Source organism: Pleurodeles waltl, chromosome 6, assembly GCF_031143425.1.
Source record: "Pleurodeles waltl isolate 20211129_DDA chromosome 6, aPleWal1.hap1.20221129, whole genome shotgun sequence".
In the NCBI taxonomy this organism is placed as follows: domain Eukaryota; kingdom Metazoa; phylum Chordata; class Amphibia; order Caudata; family Salamandridae; genus Pleurodeles; species Pleurodeles waltl.
The window spans coordinates 26,723,311-26,737,391 of NC_090445.1; the positions used below are offsets into that span (position 1 = coordinate 26,723,311).

The 14,081-nt window shown below is 48.4% G+C and overlaps 1 protein-coding gene across 7 annotated transcripts in view; it reads right to left on the reverse strand.

Annotated features, from left to right (window-relative positions):
- The window catches only part of RAPGEF1 (Rap guanine nucleotide exchange factor 1), a 432,768-nt gene that overhangs the window by 21,612 nt on the left and 397,075 nt on the right, over positions 1-14,081 (reverse strand). For all 7 annotated transcript variants that reach the window (XM_069237096.1, XM_069237094.1, XM_069237093.1 and 4 more), the window contains one exon: positions 12,190-12,274. In XM_069237096.1, coding sequence (XP_069093197.1) covers positions 12,190-12,274 — 85 coding nt within the window. The remainder of the gene's footprint in view (positions 1-12,189; positions 12,275-14,081) is intronic.

Consider the following 14,081-nt stretch of genomic DNA (forward strand, 5'->3'; position numbering starts at 1 on the left):
GCGTGCCGGAGCATACCAGGGAGCATAGGCAGGCTTTGGTATGAGCTGTGGGTGGAGGAGAGTGTGTTGAATAAAAAATCATCCTCGACCTGTTCTGAGTGGAGGCTTACGTTGTGAAATTGTGCTGCTCTAGCCACCACTTGAGAATACGCGGTGCTGTCCTCTGGTGGAGATGGCTTTGTAGGGTATGCCTCCGGACTGTTATCTGACACTGAGGCGTCGTATAGGTCCCATGCGTCTTGATCTTGGTCACCCTGGCTTATGGTGGTGTGAGCTGGGGAGTGTGATGGAGTTTGTGCTGGTGAGACGTTAATCACGGGCGGAGGAGAGGGTGGTGGGGTAACTCTTTTCACCACTTTAGGTTGTGGTGTCTGTTCAGTTTGGAACTCCAACCTTCTCTTTCTTCTAATGGGGGGAAGGGTGCTTATTTTTCCTGTCCCCTGCTGTATGAAAATACGCTTTTGCGTATGGTCTACATCAGTTGATTGTAGCTCTTCCTCAAACCTATGCTTTTGCATTTGGGAGGTTAGCGAGTGCTCTTCTGTATAAGAGCCTGAAGCTGGGTCGCTTGCAGTTTGTTTCGGCACCGAAACCCTGTCTGCGTGTTTTTTCGGCTCCGAGATGACTTTTTTCTTTTTCGGGGCCGAAACCTCTCGGCGTCGATCTTCTTCGGTGCCGCTGTCTCGGCGTCGAGCCGTGTCCACACCGGCATCTCGGTGTCGAGGCTTGTCTCCAGCACTTTCTCGGTCCCGAGAAGGCTGCGTGCCGGTGTCTCGACCGGAGTCGGACGATCTCGGCACTGTTTGGGCCTTTTTCGGTGCCGACGGTCGGTCACCGAATTTATGGGTGGAGCCATGGCCTGATGGCAGTGGCGTCCCCTGGGCCTTGTAAATCTTCCTCTGTGTGGTTTTCGACGTCTTACTCACGGTTTGTGTATCGTCGAATCCTTCGGAGTCCGATTCTTGGATCGAGAAGGTACCTTCCTCTTCTTGTTCCTCGAACTCTCGGTGGGCTGTCGGCGCGGACGCCATCTGAAGTCTTCTGGCTCGACGGTCTCGGAGTGTTTTTCGGGACCGGAACGCACGACAGGCCTCGCAGGTGTCTTCACTGTGCTCAGGTGACAGGCACAGGTTACAGACCAAGTGTTGGTCTGTATAGGGGTATTTATTGTGGCATTTGGGGCAGAAACGGAACGGGGTCCGTTCCATCGGCGTTCTTCAGCACGCGGTCGGGCCGACCAGGCCCCGACGGGGGATCGAAAAACTACCCCGAAGGGCACCGGAGCTCTTCGATCTTCGATGCGGTGTTGAATCTAACTACGCCGATCCCGAACGCAACAATACCGACGAAAATCTTCCGAAATTAGCTATCTTTCCGTTCCGAAACTCGGAGCGACAGGAACACGTCCGAACCCGATGGAGGAAAAGAAACAATATAAAATGGAGTCGACGCCCATGCGCAATGGACACAAAAGGAGGAGTCACTCGGTCCCGTGACTCGAAAGACTTCTTCGAAGAAAAACAACTTGTAACACTCCGGCCCAACACCAGATGGCGAGCTATTGCAAAACATGCGTATCTACAGCGACAGATGCCATCGAACATAACGTTCCTGTGGATTATAACTCCTATGAATTCTGTCTCGGCTTCAGACAGGTTCAGTAAATGATTTCACAGCAACAGCTCTTCAGCGCCGTCACATGCACCATATGGGAAGGCATTCTGGTTCTGCTTCAAAGAGGGCTTTTGGACAACCTGACTTTCAGGTGACAGGACAAAGAGTAGGGGCCACTCAGAGCAGGCCTCTTGCATCTATATGTCTATCAATTGCTTGGCTTTCTGATACCGGAGTCTTAAATCAGGATACTGCCTCTGAAAAAGGGCCTGAGTGTAAGGCACACTTCCTCTGCTAAGTGTCCAGGTCATCCGCATTTTTTAAGTCCAGATTTAAATCAGTATTGTTATATTAACTAAGAAGGAGGTGGTTATCCTCCAAATCACGTACTTTGTATGACCGCAATGTTCCTCAGGCATTGCAACAGCGTCAGAACCTAAGATCTCCACTAAGCAGTTTAACTGCTAAATTCTGAGGAGGTGCTCTGCTAAGAGAACAGCACTAAAGTTCACCTTAACTTTTTCTTTTCACAAAACACGTCTTCTGTTATCAAAAGCTTTTGGAACAGTGTAGTAATACGCTCTGCGGGCAATGTTGGCACCAAGAGAAGCGCCAACGAAATGGGGATGGCAAACTTCCTTCTAATACACCACATGCCTTCAAGGAACTTAGCAAATACAACAGCAATAGATAAGCTGGTGTCTGATTTTAAAATCCTCATGGCTATGGCATAATCATGAGTCCCCAACTGTTTGCAAGTTGAAGCAAGCCATTTCCTTCAGGGGGAAGCATAGGAAGGGCATGCAAAGAAAACATGAGCAGTGGACTCCTGGCATAAGTTACAGCAAGAGCAGTGCGAGTTGGGGGAAGCCCTGTTCTGCCATCTAGAAGTGAATGTATTAAGGGGGAGGCAGCCAAATCGAAATTGCATAAAGGGCTTCCTATCGCTCAGCTCTGAGATACCATTGAGATAAGGCTCCAACAGCTTGCTGGTTAATCACGCTACAGCAGAAGGGAGAAACGCGGACTGCACCACCCATTTCTAATAGCAGGACTTCACCCTTTCTTTAGAAGGTAGAGGCCCTGAAGGGAGGCACTACCATGAATCTCCCAACCCAATGGCGATCAAAGATGATTTAACTGAGTTGATCTACTCAGCCTTTTAAAATGTGCCCAACAAACAGACTTCCCTAAAGGCGGCGGCATAAGAGGACAGTGCAGGACTGGCCATAATTCTGTGGTCTGAGTTTGGCTGTTGCTGCAAGTGGTTTGCGAGCCACAAACAAGAACAGGGGAAGGAGCTGGGTACTTGGGGGCAAAGACAAGCTTTCTCAAGAACATATGTTCAGTGCGAGTGAGGTCATTTACATTCTCAAATCCCCAAAGTTCCGCCCCGTAAAGTGCTGAGCGAACGGACTTCATGTCATAATATTAATGGCTGCAGCTATAGGTCTGGTAGTAGAAGAGTGGTGCTCCCTCAAGGGAACCCCGACCAGTTGGCTGAACTTCAGGGACGTTGTAGGAAAGTACCATCTTGCCTCGCACGTTATCCCCATTTTTACTTATATGCATGTTTGTTTTTGCCTGGGTCACTGGGATCCTGCTAGCCAGGACCCCAGTGCTCATAAAGTGAGCCCTATATATGTTCCCCGTGTAGTTCCTAACTGTGTCACTGAGGCTCTGCTAACCGAAACCTCAGTGTTTATGCTCTCTCTGCTTTTACAATTGCCACTGCAGGCTAGTGACTAACTTTACCAGTTCTCTTTGGCATACTGGAACACTTGTATATGGTACTTAGGTACCCAGGGTATTGGGGTTCCAGGAGAACCCTATGGGCTGCAGCATTTCTTTTGACACCCATAGGGAGCTCAGGCAATTCCTACACAGGACTGCCACTGCAGCCTGAGTGAAATAACGTCCACGTTATTTCACAGCCATTTTACACTGCACTTAAGTAACTTATAAGTCACCTATATGTCTAACCCTCACTTAGTGAAGGTTAGGTGCAAAGTTAATAAGTGTGAGGGCACCCTGGCTCTAGCCCGGACTTTGAGAGTGCGGGGGACACCATTACACACGTGAACTACATATAGTGGTACCCACTATAAGCCAGGCCAGCCTCCTACAGACATGGAGTTGATATGGGTTTTCCAGGACATTTTGTCCGACAGTTTAAACCCAAGGTATTCAAAGATTTTGATGTGTTCTAGTTTCGAACCTCCCAGAGAGGGATACCCCCTATAGGATTTATGCGGGTTGATCACCATAAACTTGGTTTTGGATGTATTTATTTCTATCCCTCTCAGGAAGCAAAAATCTTTGAAACGATTCAATAGCAGTTGGAGTCCTCTTGGAGTTTTGGACACTAACAAGGTGTCATCAGCGAACAAAATTGTCACAATTGTATCCATTCCTAAGGCTGGAGCGTCCGAGGGTTGGAAGGTGAGATGCTGGACAACTTGGGACAGGTATAAAGAAAAAAAGGTTGGAGCCAAAACAAATCCCTGCCGTACACCCCTTGCTACCCTTATTGGATTGGTGAGCTGACCATGCCTCCCCCGACATACTCTAGCAGAGTTGGCTTCACGGAGATGAACAATTATGGCCAATATCGCTGGAGGCATTCCCATGTCACTGAGCATCTCCCAGCGTTTGCCTCTGGGGACCAAGTCGAACGCAGATTTCAGGTCTATGAAGGCTACATCGAGACTCCCCCTCCTGATCACAACTTTCCAGTACAAGAGCAAGAAACGGAAAACCTGGTCGATAGTGCTCGTTTTGGACCTGAAGCCAGCCTGAAATGGTGATGAGATGTTATTGTCAGTAATCCAGTTGTGGATTTTAGATAGTAGAGCACAGAGGAATACCTTTTGTATTGTGTCTATAAGGCTTATAGTTACTGAGTGAGGACCTACCGCCTTTCTAATAGATAGGTATTACCTCAGCGCCCCTCCATGACTCGGGAATCAGTACTCCCCTGGCAATTGCTTTGGATAGCAGTAAAATGTACTAGGCCCAATTATCTTTGTGAAGCAGGAAAAGATCACCATGGATGCCATCGGGCCAGTAGCTTTGGAACATACTAGGTTGTTAATAGAGTAATGTATATCACTCAGATTGAACAGACCATCCCAACAGCTGTATAACAGGGGAAGGAACAGGACTGGTCATAAATTGGCTCTCTACACTGTAAAGGGAACTAAAATGATGTAACCAGTCCGAGGGTTGGATATTTTTGCCAGAGGGGGCGGCTCCCCCGTGGCTGCCACTGCTTACCAAAGACCAAAAGGATGTGGAATTTTTGCGGTCACAGGCATCCTTGATAAACCTCCATCTCTACTCGTCTGATTCCCGCCTGGCCTTGCTCTGTGTCAGCTTGTACTTTTTCCGCAAGGTCCTAATGAGGGAAACATCTTTCAGCTTAATTGCCCTGAGTTAGCCCGGACCAGCCAACATTCTCGATTAAACCACGGGACTCCATCACTGGGTGTTGATCTGAGGGAGAGTTGAGGAGTTGGCATGGTAAATGACTGCTCTAGTCTTTTAAAGAACCCAGTATGAATGTTTAAGAGCATGGAATGATTCCCCTCCTCCTTTGCCAGCTTAGGCATTGATGTCACGCAAGAAATCCGATCTTGGCTAATGCTACAGAGGATATCGTCATGGAGGGCAACCTTACACCATCTTATATGGCGTCTGTTGTTCGAAGACTGTACCTCCCTGGTTAATTGGTCAGAAGTGGGCACAGGTTGCCCCCTTTCCCATAGGGACTCTAGGCTGAGGCAAAGGGGGGTTGTGATCGCTGTTGGTTCGATTCCTAACTACCATGTTGTCCACTAGAAACCAATGTCTGAGATCGATCAAGATATAATCAATGCAGCTCTTCCCCTGTGGGCCACTAAACGTATAGGAAGCATGCTTGTCAGACTTTGTCCTTCCGTTGAATGCCCTAAGACCTAGGCCAAGGGACAGGGCGTTCAGCTGCAAAGCGTCCAGGTACCACTTCTTCACAGGTGGGAGCTCAAGCCTAGGTATGTGCCAAATGTCGTTGTCTTCCAGGTAATCACACGTCACTCAAACCAAGGGGTCCAAACGTGACGTTGCAATCCCCTGCTACGATAAGGGGGGGGTCAATTCTTGGGAGACTGCAAGGTGGCACAATAATTGGCCCCTCTTGTTCCCTGGCATAGATGTTAAATGTGTCAATGGCAGTTATACCGGGCCCCTTGAGGCTAATGCCTAGGATATCAAGGCTATCTATAGGCAACCATTTCACTGAACATTGAAGTGCAATTTTCACCCATATTAGGAGGCCCCCCCCGATGGACGGCCCCCTTTACTGGGAATTGCAGAAAGATGGTAGGTTGCATGGTCCAGTTTATAGGCTGGTTCAATAAGCTAGGTTTCCTGCAGGATGCATATTTCAAAAGAGTCCATCAGGGCGTTCCAGTGGGGCAGCAATAATTTCGATTTAAGTCCTGCCACATTCCAGGAGACAAGGTGTACTTTCGGTTGAGCACACTTAGCATTTGACAAGAGAAGAGAATTGGCCAGAGAGTCTGACTGAGCTGCCGATGGGCTGCAAGCATCATTAGGGGAAGCTAGAGCTGCCTGAGGTGGAACAACAGAAACCTTCCTGCTGCTAAGATGTGGAATCCTAGGCACACCCCTGGGAGGTACCAAGCATAGTAAAACACTCCTCTTGGAAAGCTGGTTATGCAAAGGTGTAGGAAGCTGGCCTGGTGTGTGGTGGGTGCCTAAGGTACTTACACCAGGTCCAGGTATCCCCTATTAGTGTAGAGTAGGCAGTGTTTAAAAGCCAGGCTCTCTAGCGGCAGCTGTGGATGAGCAGCCAAGGATTATCTAGGGAGACATGCAAAGCTCATGCAATACCAATGTAGTCACACAGGACTCACACAGATGAAATAAAACACTCTGTTACAAAAATAAAGGTACTTTATTTTTAGTGACAATACCACAAAGTACTAGAGAGGCAACCCTCCAATAGGAGGTAAGTAACACACCAAATATATACACTAGTTATCAGCAATAGGCGTAGAAAGTGATAGAAAACAGTGCAAATGCAGTTAGACAATAGTGACCTCGGGGGAGCCAAATGCATCTACTAAAAAAGAGCAATGCGAACACAGGACCCCCCAGCTAGGTAAGTGGAATGTGTAGAGTGGAGCTAGGGGTACTAGGAAACCCCAAAGGTAAGTACTACAGTGCCCCCTAGAGACAACGAGGAAAGGAGTAAATTACTAGAGTTTCCCCAAACCACCCAGAAGGGAAGAAAATGCAACACCTAGACAAGACTGCAAGAAACCAGAGGTGGATTCCTGAAGAGGAAGACCTGTGGAAGAAGGGGACCAAGTCCAGAAGTCACAGAAGAGTCCAGGAGGAGTAGGAGCTACTAACCACCCTGCTGTGGATGCAGGAGTTGGTCGACGGTGATGTGAAGAAGGTCAGAACTGCATCCCTGGAGTCGGTGAATAGTTTCTGAGGGATGGAGTCGACGTCCCATGCTGGACGGAGAATTGCAGTTGGGTTCAGGTGCAGGAATTTAAAAAAAAACAAGCCTTGGCAAAGGCAAATGTCACAGTTGGCGGAGAGTGGAGCTGCCAGGGACCAACAGGGAAAGGTGGGGGGGGGGGGGGGGGGGGGGGGGAGAGAGAGGGAGTCACAGGGACCCTCAGCAACACAGAGAGCCCACAGGAGCAGAGGCAGCTCCCATAGGAGGGGGACACAGGAGTCGCAGAAGAGCCCACGCAGCACAACTGAAGAAGGGTCTCACGTCGCAGAAGAACCACGCAGAGGGCTGTGAGTCACAGGAAGGAGGGCTGGGGCTACAAGCAGCCTGAAGATCCCTTGGATGAGATGCAAACAAGCCTTGGCAGCTGCAAGAGATGCGGTGCACAGGGGTACTGTCCTGCGTGGGAAGGCAAGGGCTGAACTCCACCAAAGTTGGACAGCTGGCAGAGAGGACCAAGAGGACTACTCCAGACCCCCACCCGTGATGTAGGATCCACACAGCTCAGGATGAGAGGAGATCCACGCAGCCGGTCGTCATTGCCGTTGGTGCCTGCGGATGCAGAGGAGTGACTCCTCCACCCCAAGGGAGATTCCTTCTTCCTTCTCATGCAGACTGAAGACTTGCCACCCTCAGAGAATGCACAGCCGGGGAAATGTTGCAGAAGCTGGAAGGAGCCATGGAAACAATGTTGCAAGAAAAGTCTTCTTTGTGGAAGCAGATTGCTGGTTCCTGGAGGGTCCAGTCACGGTTCCAGTGGCTAGAAGTCGAAGTGGAGGTTGCAGAGGAGTCCTGCTGGAATATTCCAAGCCAAATCTGAGGACCCACCCAAAAGAGACCCTAAATAGCCCTGAAAGGGAGATTGGTCACCTAGCCAGGTGACCATCTATCAGGAGGGGGCTCGGACGTCCCCTGCCTGGCCACTCAGATGCTCCCAGAGGTCCCTGCCAACCGTGGATTCAAGATGGCAGAACCCAGGGACCCTCTGGGGAGCTTTGGGCAGCATCCCTAGGGTGGTGATGGACAGGGGTGTGGTCACTCCCCTTTCCATTGTCCAGTTTAGTGCCAGAGCAGGGACTGGAGGTGAACTGGTGTAGACTGGTTTATGCACAGACGGCACCAAATGTGCCCTTCAAAGCACACCAGTGGCTTGGGGAGGCTACCTCTCTCAAGCCATGTAACACCTATTTCCAAAGAGAGCGGGTGTTACCTACTCCCCCAAAGGCAATCTTTTGTTCCGCCTTCCTGGGCTTGAGATGGTCAAGCAGCAGGAAGGCAGAAACCTGTCTGAGGGGTGGCAGCAGCTGGGGCTGCCTGGAAAACCCTAGAAGGCTGGTAGGAGCAATGCTGGGGGTCCTCTTAGGAGCCCCCAGAGTTCATGGAATCATACTTCCAATATTGGCAACAGTATTGGGGTATGATTCTGACATGTTTGATACCACACATGCCTAGGTTCGGAGTTACCATTATGTAGTGGAACATAGGTTGTGACCTATGTCCTGTACACACGGAAAATAGCGTCCCCGCACTCACGATTTACATGAAAATGACACTGGAGTTTGTGGGGGCAGCTTTGCTAGTGCAGGGGTGTCCTTACACACAGGTACGTGCACCCTGCCCTCTGGGCTAGGAGGGTCTGCCATAGGGGTGACTTATATGTGACCTGGTGCAGTGACTTGTAGTGAAAAAAGGGAGCATGCACCCTTTCATGCATGCTGCAATGGCAGGCCTGTATAACACTTTGCATGGGCTCCCCATGGGTGGCATAATACATGATGCAGCCCAGGGGGGATCCCCTGGTACCCTAATGGCTCTGGGCACCATATACTAGGGACTTACATGGGGGCACCAGTATGCCAAATATGGGGTGAAAAATTGTACAAGTTACCAAGTTAGAAGGGACAGGGTATAATCACTGGGGTCCTGGTTAGCAGGATCCCAGTAAGCACAGGCAAACACACTGACAGGGAGAAAATGGGGGTAACCATGCCAAGAAAGAGGGTACTTTCCTACGTTACACTAATAGGGGATCCCTGGACCTGGTATAAGGTGTAAGTATCTTAGGTACCCATCACACTCCAGGCCAGCTTCCTACAAACAGATTCCCCTTCCGGAGGGGACGGCAGCCTGTCTGCCTACACAAAGGAGTGGGCAGGTGAAGGTGTGATCGCTATTTGCTTCAGTGGGGCGGTAGACTCTTTGAAGCTGGGGCATCGACAGTCACCACGAGGTGGTGATCCTACTGGAGGAGGCCACACCTTTTCTCACCAATAATTCTCTTTGTTCCCTGTTCCTGGGAGCGCTTCACACTTCCTAGAAGGAGGGCAGCATGCCCTCTCAATGATAGCTCCTGCACAAAGTCAGGAAAGGTTACCGGAGGTTTCACAAACAAAGTGTTGACTTTCTAAAGTCACTTTTCTCTTCCTGATCTTAGCAGTGAGTCAGATTTAATGCAATGATTACTTTGATACCTTTAAGTATTATCTTTGGTGGTTCCAAATGGAAGTTGGCACTGAGGGTGGAGGCTAGTAAAACTCCATGTTCGTCAATGGGACCACCTGCCTTGCTAGAGTGAAAATGGCACTGTTGTGTTTCCACTGACAGGGCATAGTAAACATCAAAGGAACATGCCCTTCTTTTTGGATGGTGCCCTCTGATTGGATGGGGCATCCTTGTGGCAATTTAGTACTGAATATCAACTAAACCCAGGGTATCCTGGATTGTGCTCTTTGCCACCAAGGAGCCCTGGGGGACTTCGTTCCTGCCTCGAAAGAACACCTGCTCTCCCCCTGAGGGCCATTGTCACAAAGGAGACAGTAAGATATTTCCTGCCAAGTGTACCAACGGAGTGATATTGGAGGTTTGAATGCAGGAGCAATCGACCTAAAAAGGCATCTAACACCCAGCACCATCATCTGGTACTGCGATGCAGATTTTTCAGACCTTGTTAATATATAAATAGGTAAGTGTATTTTTGTTTAACTGGCAAGGACCCTCTTAAGATGCCTGCCAGATAATGCAGCTAGCAGGAACACATTTTGTTTCTCCACTGGTAGCCGGTGTGTCGCTTGTAAAGCTGAGGAGCAACAGTAACATTTGAGTCCCAGCAGCACCAGAGCCTCTGAGTTTTGCAGTTTTTGCACTGTTGCCCAAACCACAAAATGCATTTAACTGTGGACATTTGTTGTGGAAATGCCACGTAGGAAGTCAGTTATGGCAATTCCATCTCAACAGAACAGCTCCTGGTGACCGCTGCTGACTATGGAGCAAGCCCTCAACATCTACTTGCGACCAAACTATGTATCTGCGCGACCAGGCTTCTGAGACCAAAGCACTGTTCTTTATTTTACAAGCATCTACAGTTTTAGAAGGGTTTAAAAAGAGGATTTTAGTCATCCAGAAGGCAATGAGAGTCCTACACTATTTGAAGATGCATACTACAGCTCTCTCTCGAAAAGGGGAAGGTAAGTATATCTGTAATCCCAGGTCTCCAACAGAGTAGGATACAGGAAAACCTACTACAACTAGCTTTCTCCTTTATAATTATGCCTCTCTGAATTAAGGCACACTTCTTTTAAGCTATTTAAAAACTTTAGGTGAATTTCTCACAAAACAAAAAGCACCATAGTCCGAGATATGCAAAATAAAAAATTTAACTGATATTTATTTTGCAAAAATGTGTCATTTAGCAAATACGCAGACCTAAACACACAGCATCATATGACATCCACCAAGAACCTCATATTTAAGTTGAAAAGCAATTGAACGAGGAATGGGCCCTTTTGTAATCCCAATTCTGATCCCTTTGGAGCTGGACTCAAAGGGGTGCAGGAGCAGAGTTTTATCAGCTGGGTTTTTCCGGTGAAATATGTTCAAGTATACCTCAAAGCTACCCGACGGATCCCTACATGGTACGACAGGCTAGACAAGACGGAGTGATCCATCTGGTTAAAGGCTACCAACAAGTCTAACACCAACACACTGAGGCTGCTGCCATCTGCTAGTATGTGGACATGCTCCAAAACCTGGTGTCAGTGACTCTGGGAGGCTGTGCAAGGCCACCTGATGACAAACGTTTATAGTATGGAGGAGGGGACTGAGAAGCACAAACATGACCAGAAGTTTTAAGATCAAACACTAAAGGTAAAATGCAGTTCTCAAAGGATCTTGGGCAGAAGCAACACTGGTCAACCTACTAATGGGCACTGATGGCTGGTATGGTGCACTGGACCTAGACTATGGAGAAAGTGTGTGCATAACACCAACCCAAACCTGCAAACATGATGGAGATGCCACAAATAACACACTCAGGCAAACCTTGTGTTGCTACAGCGGCAGCATCTATGACATCAGGAGAGGCGCAGGTCTCCATCAATTCTAAATTTTCTCCTCCATTAATGCATAGTTACAGCCCCCTGTACTCTTCATTCCGATTAGCTAATCACCATGGATCCTCTTAATACTTCATATTCCTTCTTGGTCACTGGTCTCTTAATTTTCGCCTCCTCTTTTACAATTATATTATCTTTTCAGAAGCAAATAAATGACATCTATTCCTAAGATTAAACTCCTAACGAAAGCAGTATAACAATGTTGAGATGAAAGGAAATAAAGAAAGTAACAAAGGATGGCAAATTTCAACTTCTCTCACCTTGTTTTGTTATCCCTCATATACTTTTAGTTGCCCCTATGGTTTTTCATAGTCTGACATCAAACCAGATGAGCTGCGGTTTAGTGTGTGGAGGTAGGGAGTCAGCAGAAAGTTTGAAGGCAACTCTAAAGGCATCAGGAAAGAGGCCATGGTGTGCTGGACGAGGGTTAGTAGTTTGCAAGAGTGAATACAGCTTTGATGGACTACAACTGAAGTTTTTAGTTCCTACTCATAGGCAAGACTCTTTCCCTGCCAAGGAAGGGCAGGACCCATTACCGATGCTAAGTGCCAGCATTTTATTGGCCTCAAGTCAATGTTCCATTTAAGCAGCATGAGACGCCTGTGGCAACGACTCAATGCAACTGCACCCCCCATTTAATCTGTGTTCATATACCTCAATTTTGTAGAAGAGTTCAGCATCCAACAGGGTCAGCTGTTCAGCAACTTCAAGGCTGTGGAAGTCATGTAAAGTGCCCGGTCTGAAACAGAAGAGGAGAAACATCAGTCCACGCAACGTTCCGCCCAACAAAATACCAATGAAGGATTTTCCTATGTAGAACAGCCCTAGGACCTGAACAGAGTGCTATCTATGGACAGGATACAGAGACAGTCTCACACTGGCAGAATCCCGGGGCACTGCTAGCCAAACAAACAGAATGCAGTGCTATTCTGCTCTCAAGCTGAATTAATGCAGTGTTGACATGAGGTACAACCCATTTAGTACTGCCCCTACACCAATAATCCCATGCAGAGCTGTCCTCAAACAAACACCTCATCCAGTGCAGCCTTGAAGCAATACCCACCTGAGTGGTGCCATCTCCAAGTACAGCGCTTATGGAGCATTCCAGCAAAACTCATTCAGTGCTTTCCTCGAGCAACACCTATGCACAGCACCCTTCTGGCAAATTCTCCTAGAGTAATTGCCCTCCATCATATTCTTCATACAGAGCTGCCCTCCTGCAAATCCTTCATGCACCGCTGCCCTCCTATGAATCATTCATGCGACGCCTGCCCTCCTGCAAATCCTTCATGCAGCGCTGCCCTCAAGTAGAGCACATGCAGGACCACTTTTAAGAAAAATTCATGTAGAATTACTGTCCAAAATGCATGCAGTGCTTCCATCAAGCAGCATTGTCATGCAATTCTGCCCTCATACAAAATTATACAACATAGATCTTAAAAAAATGGAAATCTCAGAACTGTCCTCCAGCAAATTACTAATTTCAAGTACAAGACCTAGAAAGACCTATGAGAGGTCCCTCATACAAAATGCCCATAGTGCTAACCTCACGCAAGATTCTGACAGAAGTGCTGTCAAGCACAATCTTCATGCAGTGCTGCCCTCAAGCACAATCTTCAAGCAGTGTTGCCCTAAAACACAGGTCTCATGCGGTACTGTCAAAAAACATCTTCATGCAGTGCTGCCCTCAAGCACAATCTTCATGCAGTGCTGCCCTCAAGCACACTCTTCATGCAGTGCTGCCCTCAAGCACAATCTTCATGCAGTGCTGCCCTCAAGCACAATCTTCATGCAGTGCTGCCCTCAAGCACAATCTTCATGCAGTGCTGCCCTCAAGCACAATCTTCAAGCAGTGCTGCCCTCAAGCACAATCTTCAAGCAGTGTTGCTCTTAAACACAATCATCATACAGTGCTGTCCTCAAGCACAATCATGCAGTGCTACCCTCAAGCACATCCATCATGCAGTGCTGCCCTCAAGCACAACCATCATACAGTGCTGCCCTCAAGCGCAACCATCATACAGTGCTGCCCTCAAGCGCAACCATCATACAGTGCTGCCCTCAAGCGCAACCATCATACAGTGCTGCCCTCAAGCGCAACCATCATACAGTGCTGCCCTCAAGCGCAACCATCATGCAGTGCTGCCCTCAAGCGCAACCATCATGCAGTGCTGCCCTCAAGCGCAATCATCATGCAGTGCTGCCCTCACTCAAGCACAATCATCATGCAGTGCTGCCCTCACTCAAGCACAATCATACAGTGCTGCCCTCACTCAAGCACAATCATACAGTGCTGCCCTCACTCAAGCACAATCATACAGTGCTGCCCTCACTCAAGCACAATCATACAGTGCTGCCCTCACTCAAGCACAATCATACAGTGCTGCCCTCAAGCACAATCATCATACAGTGCTGCCCTCAAGCACAATCATCATACAGTGCTGCCCTCAAGCACAATCATCATACAGTGCTGCCCTCAAGCACAATCATCATACAGTGCTGCCCTCAAGCACAATCATCATGCAGTGCTGCCCTCAAGCACAATC